Below are 15,756 nucleotides of genomic sequence, written 5' to 3' on the forward strand. Positions count from 1 at the left end.
CCACCTTGTGGTGAACCAGTGCTGAGGCTGAGAGCACGGATGTGTGTGGGCCCACTCTCACCCTCTGGCTGCATCCAGACAGGAAGCTCTTTACCCATATGCAGGTGAAATATGGAATTCCCAGGTCCACCAGCTTGTCCACCAGTTTGTAGGGGAGGATGGTGTTGAATGCAGAGCTATAATCCACAAAGAGCAGCAGTACATAGCTCTCCTGATGCTCCAAGTGGGACAGCACAGCATGGAGGGCTGTGGCTACGGCATCCTCTGTGGATCTATTTGCCCTGTATGCAAACTGGTGTGGGTCAGATGTTGGTGGGAGGAATGACATAATGTGTCCCCGTATCAGTTTCTCAAAACACTTCATCACCACTGGAGTGAGTGCAACTGGCCAGTAGTCATTGAGGCTGGTTATGTGGGGTTTCTTAGGCAGGGGAACTAGGATGGAGGACTTCAGGCAGGGTGGAACAGCGGACTGGGCCAGAGACGAGTTGATGATCCTGGTGAAGACACCAGCCAGCTGGTCCATGCAGTCCTTCAGATGGGGATGCCATCCGGTCCAGCAGCCTTCCTTGGGTTTATAGCCCACAGCGTGTGCCTCACCGCATGCTTCCCTACTGTGAGGGTGGGGCCGCTGTGGGCCGCAGGGTACAGTTAGGCTGTATCTGGTTGCTGCCCCTCAAAGCAGGGAAAAAAGAGGTTCAGCTCCTCTGCCAGTGAGGCATCCCCTTCAGCCGCACCGAGATTATTCCTGTGGTTGGTAAGATGCTGGACTCCCTGCCACACCTGCCTGCTGTTGTTGCTGTCCAGATGGTCTTCGATCCTCCTCCTGTAGTCCAGTTTGGCCTTTCTGATGCTTCTCTTCAGGTTAGCTTGGACCACGCTATAGAGAGCCCTGTCACCTGTCCTGAAAGCAGTGTTCCTCTCTCTCAGTAGTTGCTTGATCTCCCAGTTCATCCAGGGATTCTGGTTGGGGTAGACCCTGATGCGTTTGTCCATGGTAACAGTGTCTATGCAATTCTTAATACAACACAGGACAGTGTATGTGAACACCTCCAGGTCTGGATGTTCAAAGACGTCCCAGTTGGTCCTATCAAAACAGTCCTGTAGTGCTGAGAGGCACCATCAGGCCAAGTTTTTACAGTCCTTGTGATGGTAGGAGCAGTTTTCCTTAGGGGGCGTATGCAGGAATTAGAAACAGGGAGGAGTGGTCAGACTGGCCCAGGTGTGTTACCTCAAACAGCAGACAAACATAGTTAGAGACCAGCTCATTAACATAGTGGAACATTTATCAGTTTAAGAGGCAGGTATTTCTCTCTGGAGTTGAAAGAGAACAAAAACAGAGCTAAAATAGAGAATATTGGATATAAACAAAACTCCAAAATGTTTGCTTGGCTTGCTGCCCTGTCCACTTAAAAAAAAACACAACAAAAAAACAAATCTATTAATACAGTTAAAAGTATTAGTTGTGGTACTAATATTAGTAAAGGTTTCAGTAGTAGTAGTGAAAGCACTGGTAGCTGTAAGAGAGGTGGTGTTTGCTGTATAGAATATCTAACAGTATTAGTACTTGTGCAGCACTGCTGCTACTACTGTAACACCTTCTTACTATTACTGCCAATACCACTAATATTAATAGTAACATTTTTACCATTACAGTATTTTTACCATTACAACATTTCCACCCCTAATACCACTATACTGCTATAACTACTGCTCTAAGCAGTGATGGGTGGATGAAACTTATAAAATCTTTGGGCTGTTTTTCCATTTGTGACCAAAACAGATTAGAAGCTTCAGGACCTCAGACAAAACAACAGTGACATCTAGTGGCTTGCAACATTTATACCAGCGCTTCAAGACTGGGATCAAATCAAATCAAATTTTATTTGTATAGCACCAAATCACAACAAAAGTCATCTCAGGATACTTTACAAAGTAAGGTCTAAACCTTACTGTTATCACTATTATTACATAGGGAAAACCCAACAAATCCCTCTTGAGCAAGCACTTGGTGACAGTGGGGAGGAAAAACTCTCTTTAAGAAAGGTACAGGGAGAGAGAGAGGACACACTACGGGAGGGAGGAGACACAAAGTTAGTAATGTGTAATGGTGGCATATAGAAGCATAAGGAGAGAGAGGAGAGGAGAGTAGAGCAGAGCAGGAGGGGAGGGGAAAGAAACTCAGAGCATCATGGGGCCCCCCAGCAGCCTAGGCCTATAGCAGCATAACTAAGGGAGGGCTCAGGGTCACCTGATCCAGCCCTAACTATAAGCTTTATCAAAAAGGAACGTCTTAAGTCTAATCTTAAAGGTAGAGAGGGTGTCCGCCTCCTGAACTGAGACTGGGAGTTGGTTCCATAGGAGAGGAGCTTGATAGCTAAAGGCTCTGCCTCCCATTCTGCTTCTGTGGACTCTAGGAACCACAAGTAAACCTGCACTCTGAGAGCGAAGTGCTTTGTTAGGATGATAAGGCTCTACGAGGTCTTTAAGATATGATGGAGCCTTGTCATTAAGGGCTTTGTATGTTAGGAGAAGGATTTTAAATTCTATTCTGAATTTTACAGGGAGCCAGTGGAGAGAAGCTAATATGGGAGAGATATGATCTCTCTTGCTAGTTCCTGTCAGTACTCTGGCTGCAGCATTTTGGATTAGCTGGAGGCTTTTTAGGGAATTATTGGGACATCCTGATAGTAAAGAGTTACAGTAGTCCAGCCTGGAAGTAACAAATGCATGGACCAGTTTTTCAGCATCACTTTGAGACAGGATGCTCCTGATTTTTGTAATATTGCGCAGGTGAAAGAAGGCAGATCTAGAGACTTGGTTTATGTGTGATTTAAAGGACATATTCTGATCAAAGATGACTCACAGGTTCCTCACAGTAGTACTGGAGGCAAGGGCTATGTCATCTAGAGTAACTATATGATTAGACAGCAGATTTCTAAGGTTTTCAGGCCCAAGCACAATGACTTCAGTTTTGTCAGAGTTTAGAAGTAAGAAGTTGCAGGTCATCCAGGCCTTTATGTCTTTAAGTCATGCTTGAAGTTTGACCAGCTGATCTGATTCATTTGGCTTCATAGATAAATATAACTGAGAATCATTTGCATAGCAATGGAAATTTATGTTGTGCTTCCTGATAATATTGCCTAAAGGGAGCATGTATAAAGTGAAGAGAATTGGACCTAACACAGAGCCCTGTGGAACGCCGTGACTAACTTCAGTTTGTGTGGAACATTCGTCATTAACATGAACAAATTGAAATCTTTCTGATAAATAAGATTTGAACCAACTTAGCGCAGTTCCTTTAATCCCAATAACATGTTCAAGTCTCTGCAGTAAGATGCTGTGATCAGTGGTGTCAAAAGCAGCACTGAGATCTAAGAGGACAAGTATGGAGATCACTATAACACCTCACTGATTGTGAATGTTTTAGTCTTGTATGTGGAAGAAGGCTGCAGGTTATTATTAAGTGTGTAGATGGATAGATAGATGCTTTATTAATGCTGAAATTTAGGTATCCAGTAGCACAACAACCATACATGCACGTGGTAGTGCAAAATAATGCTTTTGTTAAGAATTAGTGCATTAAAAGTAGATGTTATGATGCAATATGTGACAGTAAAATAATGAATAAATAATGTGTCCAAAAAGGCTAGACAGAAATATTGTTGTTGACACTAAATATCATTGTATCTTATTAGTGTAGTTAAGGCCCAATGTCACTGATGTGCTTTAATGCCATAATATGTAACCTTTTAGTGGTTAAGTTATATGACTGAATAATGATAGTAATTAAATTAACCTATGACATTATTACCTGGTACCAGGTGGAAATTCTCTCAATATTATGTACATCACCATATTCCTCTCTTATTCTCCTTTCTTCTTATGACATAATGTGCCTATATGACATAGTTTATCTGCAGAACTTTCCAAACTGCCCCCCCCCCAACATTAAAATTATATGCAAACAACAATATAACCTAAATATTGTGTCCATAGGAACGTTTGAGGCGACTCAACCACAATGTGGCCAAGGAGACAGCACGAAGAAAGACCATGCTGGAGGCTTCAGGAGTGTTCACGTCCCGCTCCCCCAGTAAACCCTGAGCCTCCCCCTGCTCTGCCTACCAAGCACTGTGAACTGTCCTGACCAGTAGGGCCATGTCAGTAACATGAAGAGGACAGGTCTTCCTTTGACATTTACTTATCTTTTGGTTTAATGACATACTGAGGTCCTGCACTGATTTTTATTTATTTTTTGTCATAATAAAGTCCCAGCTACTATCTGCTTAGCATTCTGCAGTGGGAAAGGGGTTCTTGTCTTATTTGCTGACAAAATATGACATTCAGCTGTACATTGTCTCCAAATTGTACATTTTATATTACACATGAAGCCACTAAAAGGTCATGCCATCCACATTTGTTTTAGCTTCTGTCTTCTGATCAAGCAAATAAGTGTTCCTGAATATTGAGGGGCATTTATGTATTCATATACATTGTTCTTCAATTGATTTTACAGATTAAAAATATACTTTTACCCATGAGCAAACTGTATTGTCATTAAGCATGCAGGATAGATGATGATACTTGACTTGAGTGACAAATCCTTGTTTTGCTGCTGGTCCTTCTGCCTTCTTCTGCTCTCAGACTATAGGAGAGGGTTGTTTTCAGACAAGGTTTGACTTCAGAAATGTCCCTTTAAATTAAGTCATACAGACATGTTCCACTTGTCTGTGGTTCTGCTCTGCTGACAAAAATGTGTGGTATCAAACACAGAGCATAATGTTATTTAATAAGTTTAATATTAGATGATGAAAATGAAACTTACTGTGTAGGACGTCATATCTCCATGAGTATGCAACATAATAATGCCTACAATGATTTTTTGTTTTATATTAACATCACAGTCTCATCTTTGAATGTGGTCTAAAAATTTCATGGCTGGCTTCATTTTATCTTTGCGGTGTTACTTTTGTTTGTGTAATTCAGGGCTAATTTGAAGAAAGATAGATATAACCTTATTACAGTTTAAAACAATTTTTTGTTTCTCCAGGAGTTTACTTAAAACAAGTGCCGCATTTAATCCCAAGTAAATTCCTTATTCAAATCACATGATTTTTCTATGTTCACCTGACCTACCATGAGAGTTTAGCCTACCCCAGTATAGGAAGTAGCCAACCAGAGGAAGGCAATATCTACTTAACCCATAGTTATTACCAGTTTTCAGGAGATGATGAAATTATTAGAAAATCATTAGGAAATAACAGACAATAGAGTAAAGAGATACATCTTGCCATTATGAGACATGCATTGGCTGCAGGTTTTAACTTGTTTGAAATGATCATTAAAATATTCTCTCAGAGGACCATCCACATTTCATTAGTCCTGTCCAATGAAATATTTAGTGACGGTAGCACTAGAAGAAAGGGCCCAGCAAATCAGTGCAGCAAAGGATATGATAAGCTCTGTAGTAGCCAAGTAATTCCGACCAGAAAAGAGGCGTGTTGCTCATGCAACAGTTGCAGTTCTTTTGTTTGCGCATGTGTGTGCTCGTGCGCGCACACTGGGGGCGTGCTAATCTCAGCGGCGCCACCTAAAAAAAAAAAACAAGTCTCCCGGGCCTGTCAATCTACACGAACCAGACAGACCCTGGCTCGCAGCCCTGCTGTGAGAGCCGTTTCGTGGTTGGCTAAGGGCGGTAGTCCCTGTGAGACCTGACCGCCTATTGGCTGCATCATGTCGAGACACTGACGCACGCGACGTCTCTCCTCTATTGTGGCGTGCACGTAAGGAACGGGCAGGATGCACGAGTAGGCAGTAGGGTTGATATAAGGATAAAATAACAGAGAGACCCCAAGGTAACGCAGTACAACATATTAGAAAAGAACATTAGCTTATTACATTATAAGGATTCAAAGAAACATTGGGCCCGTGAACAAGGCAGAGGTCTGATACAAAGGACTGTAAACAAACAGCTGCTGTGGTCAGCACGTAACGTTAGAACGCGCGGAGATATCTGAGCACAACACGCCAGGCAACTGTCTGATAGCTGAGCGAAATTTCTGTCCAAAGTTCTTCTCTCCACTCCGGCTTATGTGTAAGTAGAAACCATTTATCTTAGTCTTTCTTTCTCCTGATCTCTCCAGTATCGTCAATCACACCAAATATCCGAATAACCCAGAATATGAGTGGGAAAGTCAGTAAGATTGCCGCATTATCGCTTACTGTAACCTTTTATCCGTAACGACCGATCTGCTGCTGTCTCGCTGTTTCAGTTACTCATCCCTCAGGACCGATATTCTACTCTGTATTATCGGTCTTATTTACTTCCTTCTATTAGTTCAACTTCAAGCAGTAAATTAAATGACTGATTGCTTACACTGAAATAGTGGTTTTGTCTTATGTGTCTGTATTTCTTATACGAGCTAGTTCTTGTACATGTTGAGAGAGGGGACTTAGTGAAGCAGCTAAATGCATCAGGTCAGAAAACTGCTCAGGCTGTATTAACGTTAGGCATATAGAGAAAGAGCTTTGTGGTTGCATTGATGGAAGTTTTCATTACTGGTGTTCGCCATATATTGGATTGGAGGCTGGGGCCTGTACAATATGTTTAACAGGAGCCATAGATGTGAGGCGTAGCAACAGTTATCTGTGACTGTGTGTGAAGCAGTTCATATGCTGTATGGGTTATTATTCAATAATACATTGCCTTGTTACAGGACATCTTACTTGTGGTATTCGCATGTTTCAAAGTTGTATGTTTGTTATGTACAGTAGCTGTAAATTTCAGCATCAGACTCCTTAGGGAAGCCTTAAATGTTCAAATGTGCACTTTCAGAGATGCATGTATGTTACAAATGTATGTAGGCTGTAATCTCCAGAGGTACAAAGCACCTTTACTGTGCAATTTTGAGGTTGGCTTCAGTATTACCATTTTATGCAACATTATACTGTATTTGAGATCCACTACATGTCAGAGTGTAATAATGTGCATTCATTTGACAGCTGCAGTTTCTAGTTTGTTATAGAGGCTACAACAGCTGTCAGTAATATACATGCATAAATTAGGTTGTACAAATACAAACTGAAGACTTAGGTTTGTGCTTTCCTCAATATGAACAGCGACCTAACTGAAAAATAAGGCAGGGTCACAGGCATAATGTATTGAGCAGAAGATGCATTGATTCCACAAACTGCACAGACATTCATAGTTTGACTTTATTCTTGACTACTGAAGCCTGATGGATGTGCCTTGACAGATATGGAATGATAGCTGAGAGTTAATAGATATTTTTAAATACATTTTATTAATTAGTGATTATGACCTCGGTTGGGATTTGCAATGGGAATAGGAGTTGTACAGCTAGCTAGCTAACAGCTCTAACATTTATGCCATCTGCTGCTGGGTCTCAGGCATAACAGTGATGTTCACAATACCAGAATTCAAACATGATAAATCCCCTGATGTCTACAGGCAGTTTGAGCACTGGCTGCAAGATGTGCATCTGTTCTATGCAAACACATTGAGCCTATGATAAAGGTAAGTTAGCAGGCTGTTGACTATCTAGCTTTAGGGACTGAACATCATGATGATTTTTGTCAACACATAAAGATAATGAATTTAGTTTATCCCACAGTATGTCAATTAGTTGGCATAAAAACTCAGCTGCCAAGGTCTGTGTTCAGCTGAACCTGTGGTTTTACTGCAGGTATGATGTTCCTGTTCATTCTAAACAATTTTCATTAAGCAACAGGCTGCTGCATACTGAGATAGTATGTTGTACTGACCTCACATATATACAGGATTGTATACTGTACGCTTTGGCATTTGAGATACTTGTTTGTCTGTTGCCTTAGGTTGTACATCCGCTCTGCCTAATGGACATGCAGCCTTTCAGTGTTGCCACCAGTGTGGAGGATACCTCTGTCTGCAGTGACAATGGTGTACACATAACAAGGGGACAGCACAGTACATTAACATGATCATCACTACAACATTTCAGACTCAAAAACCCTTGGAGCATTGAGGAAAAAAAAGACACATGGGAAGAATTTCCACAGGATTAAATGGCTTCCTTTTATCATAAGCATTTAAGTTTGTCCAACGTAAACTTGTTTACTGAGTTGACTAGCAGAGGGAGCACCAGCCTACAGCCCTTTTTTCCTTGTAGTCTACCATGCAGGCACTGACCAGGCTTAGCCCTGCCTAGAGTGGTATGGCCATAGGTCACTGAGGAGAAGCGGGACCCAGGAGACTGGCAGTAATGGAGTGTTCAACATCAGACAATGGTGGACCATCAGATAGGGAAAAGAACCAGTGGCTTTGGGAGAAACTGGACAGCACTGGTCGTGGAGAAACAGTCTGGGAAAAAAAACTCAGTAAACAGAGGCTGTGTCCTACCACTCCAGTGAAAAGAGACAAAAAAACTCCTCTACTAGAAGACAAAAACAGCCAGATGACAACAACTGACATGCTTCATTGTGCATGCTAGCATAACATGCACAAAGCTGAAAAATATAAAGGGGACCACTACAGCAAAACACAAAAGGCACAGGCAAGAGCAAAATTGGGCAGTAGAAAACAATACCAGAAAAGTGTCCACACAAGCAAGTTGACAAGGGCTCAGCAGAGGCAGAGGCAGGGACAGAAGCCAGGTCAGCAACAGGCATGCTCAGTACAGGATCAGGAACACAGCAGGAAAGTCCTTACAGAAAGAAACCAAAGATAGGCAGGTAGCTCTCTTGGTAGAAAGGTAGGAAGGTACTTCTGGGTTCATTTAAGGCTTCCCTAAGGGTGAACTTCTGGGTTCACCCTCTCATTCTCTCCAGAGAGAGAGTGGGTGAATTCTCTCCAGAAAATGAGAGGGTGAACACCCAGAAGTTCCTATCATAATAAGAGCCTCTGGCAGGAAGTCAGGGGCAGAACATGATAAATGCTGAAACAAAGCCATTTGATCATGTGGAAATTCTTTTCATGAGTTTTCATGTTCATTCAAAGAGTTATTTTATTGAGTGATACACAAAATATAAACATTCCAATTTTATCAAAAGCACTTTAGATGCACTTAGACCATCTTTTTAAAATTAGCCAAAAGTAGTCATTGATGCAAAACACTAGTAGCAGAGAATGTACTGTAAGTAACACTCACCATTTAGAATCTAAATGGAAGAGTGACAAGAAAAGAATTCACCAACAGGAAAACATAAAATATAGGTGTGAGCCAGCATATAGAACAAGTGGCAGTCACTGTCCAGGTGTGTGTGTTTAAATGAATATCATTTCTTTCGATAACTACAAACTGAAGTGGAGACGAGGCAGACTGGGGGGAGTCGAACGGAGGCTCGAGCGCTTGGTTAGCAGCGGCAGGCTAGCCCTCCCCGCTATACTGTTCGCAAATGTCCAGTCCAGTCTATGAACTGGATGAACTCCACGCTCGGATTACCTCGCAGAAGGACATACAGGGCTGCTCCCTGCTGTGTTTTTGTGAAACATGGCTGGGAAAGGAGACTCCCAATGAGGGTATAACTCTGGATGGTTACTCTGTGTTCAGACAGGACTGCAGCGCCGCTGAAAGTGGCAAGACCTGCGGAGGAGGAATGGCCGCCTTTGTCAAACAGTCCTGGTGCACAGACTGTAAGATTACCTCCAAATTCTGTTCTGAAGATGTGGAATATTTAACACTAAAGCTAAGGCCATTTTATTTACCTAGAGAGCCACAATGTATCATTGTGAGTATTTCCCCTCCCCTCCTGCTCTCCTCTCCTCTCCTCCCCTCCCCTCTCCTCTCTCTCCCTGTGCTTCTATATGCCACCATTACACATTACTAACTTTGTGTCTCCTCTCTCCCGTAGTGTGTCCTCTCTCTCTCCCTGTACTTTTCTGCAGGTTGCCCTGGCCCTGGAGCTCTATGTTCCTGATGAGCAGTCCCCAGCCACATCGACCTGATCAGTGTTTGTTGGTTGTGTCTTGTTGCTTTTCTTCTTTTGTCTCTCCTCTATCCACTCACCCCAACCGGTCGAGGCAGAAGGCCGCCCACCAAGAGCCGGGGTCTGTCGGAGGTTTCTTCCTTTAAAGGGAGTTTTTCCTCCCCACTGTCGCCAAGTGCTTGCTCAAGGGGGATTTGTTGGGTTTTCCCTATGTAATAATATTGATAACAGTAAGGTTTAGACCTTACTTTGTAAAGTGTCCTGAGATGACTTTTGTTGTGATTTGGCACTATAGAAATAAAATTTGATTTGAATTTTTGATTTGATTTGAGTATAGTATAGTGTAGTGAGGCTGCACTAAAGGAACTGTACAGAATGATTAATGAGCACACATATCCTGATGCTGCTTTTATTATTCTGGGGGATTTTAACCACTGCAATCTCAGGAAAAGCATGCCGAAACTGTATCAGTTTGTAACCTTTTCTACTGGAGGAAACAAAACACTAGACCAGTGTTACAGTTACATCAGAAATGCTTTCTCAACTGAACCTAAGCCTCATTTTGGTCAATCTGACCACCTAGCAGTCTGGCTCAAACCTGCTTACACCAAACAACTCAGGGCAAAACCAGTCTCAGTGAAAACTGTTAACACCTGGAACGACTGCGCACAGGCCAGCCTGCAGGGCTGTCTAGAGGCCACAGACTGGAGCATCTTCAAAAGGGGCAACAGGCGACATCCATGAATATGCAGAGACTGTGAATGACTACATTAGCTGGTGCATATCCATATGCGCACCAACTAGAACAGTGCATGTTTTCCCGAACCAAAAACCATGGTTTAATAGGGATAGACCCCCTACAGTTCATCTACTGGGCAAACAGGTCAGTGGATGATGCAGTGAACATGGCACTGCATTACAGGCTCCAACACCTTGACTCCCCAGGGACCTTATGCACGGGCCCTCTTTGTGGACTTCAGCTTGGCATTGAACACCATCATCCCGGACATCCTCCACTCCAAACTGACCCAGCTCACTGTGCCTGCCCCCACCTGTCAGTGGATTACGAGCTTTCTGGCAGACAGGGAGCAGCAGGTGAGGTTGGGGAAAACCACATCCAGCAACCGGACAATAAGCACAGGTGGCCCCCAGGGATGTGTGCTCTCCCCTCTGCTGTTTTCACTCTACACCAATGACTGCATCTCGAAGGACCCCTCTGTCAAGCTCCTAAAGTTTGCTGATGACATGTCATTGGTCTCATCCGAGACGGTGATGAGTCGGCCTTACAGACGCGAGGTTGAGCAGCTGGTCCTGTGGTGTAGCCCCAACAAACTGGAGCTGACAAAAACTGAATCTCAAAAGACCCCTCTGTCCCCCCCCCAACCATACTTGGCAGCACTGGTATCAGCCCTAAAGTCCTTCAGGTTCCTGGGCTCCACTATCTCCCAGGACCTGAAGTGGACGTCCAACATCAGGACCATCACCAAGAAGGCACAGCAGAGGATGTACTTCCTGCGCCAGCTCAGGAAGTTTGACCTGCCCCAGGAGCTGCTGATACAGTTCTACAGAGGAATCATCGAGTCTGTTCTCTGCACCTCCATCACTGTCTGGTTTGGCTCAGCAACCAAACAGGACCAGTACAGACTTCAGCGGACAGTGAGGACTGTAGAAAAGGTCATTGGTGTGAGCCTGCCCTCCATGGAGGACCTATACACCACACGGGTCAAAAGGAGGGCGGAGAGGATCACTGCAAACCCCTCACACCCCGGACACAATCTGTTTGAACTCCTCCCCTCTGGACGGCGTTACAGGTCACTGTGCACCAAGACAACCAGACACAAGGATTGTTTCTTCCCCCTGGCCATCACTCTGATGAACACTTAACCCGCGACAGTATGATTAGACAATAACCCTCAGTGCCATACCTGTGTATATATACATTGTACAGATTATAAGGACTCGTACAGGTCTCTAGTTTTAAGTACTCTATCTTTATCCCTTATCCCTATTTATCTCATTTCAATGAACATTCCTTGTTGTCTGCATTGTTTACTGTCTGTTTATACTGCTTATTCAGCATTGTTTGCACTGTTTGTTGCTATCAATGTTGCTGTTAATACTGCTTATTTTGTTATATTACACAGCCTTATACTGGTTTACTGTTTCCACATTGAGAGCCGATGTACCAGAGTCAAATTCCTCGTATGTCCATCACACCTGGCCAATAAAACGGATTCTGATTCTGATATAAAACAGAAAATCAGGAAGAGACAAGAGGCTTTTAAACAGTGGACCAAGCAGAGTACAGGAAAGTCCGGTATGAGCTACAGAAGTCCATTAGAGCTGCAAAGAGAGCAAACTTCCAAAAACTTGGGAGCTACTACATGAATATGTGGCAGGGAATCCAGGCAGTTACAAACTACAGGAACAAATCGGCAAACACAGCCCCCCCAGGACACCACCCTCCCAGACAGCCTAAACAACTTCTATGTGAGGGTTGACAGGATGAACACAGATAACCCCTCAAAATCCCCCTGTGACCCGGGGGACACTGCTTTTCAGGTGACGCACACACAGTTCCTGAAACAGGTAAACCCCCATGGTGTAAACCAAATGGTGTCCCCCCTAGTGTGTTGAGAGCCTATGGGGATCAACTAGCAGGTGTGTATACAGACATCTTCAACCTGTCTTTAACCCAAGCAATAGACCCTCGCATTTTCAAAAAATCCATTATCATACCGGTCCCTAAGACGTCAGACACATCCACTCTGAATGACTTTAGGCCAGTGGCACTCACATCAGTCGCCATGAATGCTTAGAGAAACTGGTCCTCACACACGTTAACCACATGGTCCCGGACACTGTAGACCCCCTCCAGTTTGCCTACCACCCCAACAGCTCAGTGGCTGATGCGATGACTCTGGCTTTATTCCATACCCTGAAAAACCTGGACAACAGCAGTACGTATGCTAGGATGCTCTTCCTGGATTACAGTTCTGCATTCAACACCATCCGCCCGGGTAGGCTGATTGGGAAGATGACCTCGGTGTCCCAACTCCCACCTGTAACTGGATTCTGGACTTCCTGACTGAAAGACCACAGGTAGTTAGAATGGGAGGGTGGGTGTCTGCTGAGCTCACAGTCAGCACAGGCTCACCGCAGGGCTGCTGTCTCAGCCCCAAACTCTTCACTCTGTACACCCACGACTGTGTCTCCAACCATGACAACACCATCGTCATTAAATATGCTGATGCCACCACCATTCTGGGCCTCATCAAGGGGGGAGACGAGTCGGGTTACAGAAGCTTGGTGAACGACATTCTTGTTTATGGAGAGGAGAATGACCTCATCCTCAACATAATTAAGACAAAAGAAATAATAGTAGACTTCAGGAAGAACTTCTCCTGTCTGCTGCCTCTGACCATCAAAGGGACTGAGGTGGAGAGGGCTGACAGCCACAAGTTCCTGGGCTTGCAGGTGACGTCTGACCTGAGCTGGTCACTGAACACAGCTGCCACAGTGAAGAAAGCCCAGCAGCGGCTATACTTCATCAGGCGGCTCAGAAAAGCTGGGTTGAACAGTCGCCCTCTCACCCAGGCTTATAGAGTACTGGTAGAGAGCATCCTCACCACTGGCATCACAGTCTGGTATGGTAACACCACACAGGCAGAGAGGACAGGCAAATGGTCATAAATACTGCAGAGAGGATCATTGGGACTGAACTGCCTGCTATGGACACACTGTACACACAGGGCTGTCGTAAAAGGGCGGAGAACATACTCAGGCATCCACGCCACTCAGCTCATTCTCTGCTCAGACACAAAAACTGCACTTACAGGCACAGCAGGGCAAACAGTATCTTCACACACAGAACTAGACTGTACAACAGCTTTTTCCCTGCCGCAGTAAGACTGATGGCAAATACGAAAATGTGAGAATATATGTGCAACAACCCCTTACTAGGCATGCACAATAATAATACAGAAATGTCCCACAAGGTATTTTTGTAAGAGCATTTCATCAACAGTGTTCTTCTGTGGGACCTGAATAATAGCAGGACATTCTCCACCAAGCAATGGAAACAGGCCTGAATATAAACTGTGTTTTAGTATGTTATAACCTCTCACTACCTCACCAAGCATAATGACATATCCAACTCCACCATGTGAATTACTAAGTGCGATGTTTGAAGTTCACTGTGGGAAATACTATTACTCTATTTATCTGAATTGTGGTTTTAATGCTTTCTCACCTTATGTAACATTTTTATTTTAAGACTAAGTGTTCTTTCTGGCTTCTGACTCCAAAGGAGAGCTGCACAAGAATTCCTATATGCCTAGACTGTCTGTTTATGCATAAATGGCAAATAAAAATCTTGAAGAAAAAGAATATTATGTCCAGTGGATTTTAGTGATATTAACATCAAGTTCATGACTGCTGCAGGTCCATGAGTGCAATGGAGGAAGCAATACTGCTCATTTTCCATGATATCAGAAAAGAACACTGCATTATGTCCCACAACAGGACACTGCCTGTTTCTGAAAGTTTGTCTTCCATCTTCATGAAAACATTCTGGTGTGCATTAAAGGTGTACTAGAGTTCAAGAGGGTAGTTTGGGTTTAAAGCACTTAATAAGTCACAGTAAATGGCTGGTGCAAACAGAATGGTATTCAGATTTGCAGCATCATTTGCAACTCAAAGATGATGTCTTTTGCAAAATAAAATGATGGTCCCATTGTATTCTGTTTTATACACTGGCATCTTCTTGGATGGTGATGCATATTCCCACTGTGGTTTCATCAATGGATCCCTGTTTGAGGGTTTTTTTCTGTTGTCTGGGGCTTTAGGGTCTCTCAAGGCAAATTGGTCCCAGGGGAGGAACCAGACTAAGAACTATTCAAAACCCTGCTGAAGATGGCCACTTTGAGTTGTGCTACCTCACCCAGATTAGGGAAATCGGAACACCCTGCTGGAGCCAGATCTGGGAGGGGAGCTCACCGGCAAGCATCTAGTGGCTAGGCCTTAGCTCATGGGGTCTGGTCGGGCACAGCCTGAAGAAATGACATGGAGCTACTGTCCTGTGGACCCACCACCTGCAGGGAAAGGAATCTGGGTTAGGTGTTATGCAAGTTGGGTGGCAGGCTAGATCAGGTGTGTGTGTTGGGGGGTGCCTCAGGTCTCCAGTTAGTGTTGGCCTTTGTCAAGGTTGCCCCTTGTCACCAATTTTGTTTGTGATTTTACATGGACTGGACCTCAGGTTGCAGGGTGGGGGTGGGGGTCAATTTGGGGACCTCAGAATTGCATCTCTGTGATTTGCTGATGTGGTTTTGCTGGCTTCATCAGACCATGACCTCCAGCATTGTTACGGCAAGCCGCACACCAACAGAGCAACTGGACTCAGTAATAGGCAGGACTCAAACTCAGGTCAGAGAGATATTTATTTGACAGTATGGAACGGAAAGGGGGTGGCAAGGATCAGGCGCGGAGCTGCCGGCGTGGATCTCGGGTGATCGGGCCGCAGAACTGACTGGACCACTGGAGGAGCCGCCTGGGGTCGGAGGAGAGGTTTTGGCACTGTGTATGGAGCAGAGAAGGAGATTAAGAGAGGAGACAACAGGCAGATGAGGGTGCGATGATGCTGAGCACAACACAGGTGACCTGCGTATAGAGGACTGCTGGCTCCGGGCTGGAGAGCGTGCTTGGAACCCAGCGCCGAGGAATGCAGACAGGAACAAGGGCCCACGCTCAACGGACCCAGGCACTGGATGTGGACCCCCACCAACGATCGTTGCTCGGCAGCAAGACCCACGGAGACATAGGTGGCATGAG

The 15,756-nt window shown here is 44.4% G+C and overlaps 2 protein-coding genes across 2 annotated transcripts in view; both read left to right on the top strand.

The window, feature by feature from the left end:
• The window catches only part of snapin (SNAP associated protein), a 14,221-nt gene extending 9,677 nt beyond the window's left edge, over positions 1-4,544 (top strand). The window contains exon 4 of the mRNA XM_020624819.1: positions 4,000-4,544. Within this exon, the coding sequence (XP_020480475.1) occupies positions 4,000-4,107 (108 nt within the window). The 3' untranslated portion in view covers positions 4,108-4,544. The remainder of the gene's footprint in view (positions 1-3,999) is intronic.
• A 1,162-nt stretch (positions 4,545-5,706) lies between these two features.
• The window catches only part of smad10a (SMAD family member 10a), an 88,310-nt gene continuing 78,260 nt past the window's right edge, over positions 5,707-15,756 (top strand). Inside the window, 1 exon segment of the mRNA XM_020624814.1 lies at positions 5,707-6,097. Coding sequence (XP_020480470.1) covers positions 6,094-6,097 — 4 coding nt within the window. The 5' untranslated portion in view covers positions 5,707-6,093.

Source organism: Monopterus albus, unplaced genomic scaffold (genome assembly GCF_001952655.1).
Source record: "Monopterus albus unplaced genomic scaffold, M_albus_1.0 scaffold339.1, whole genome shotgun sequence".
NCBI classification, from domain to species: Eukaryota; Metazoa; Chordata; class Actinopteri; order Synbranchiformes; family Synbranchidae; genus Monopterus; species Monopterus albus.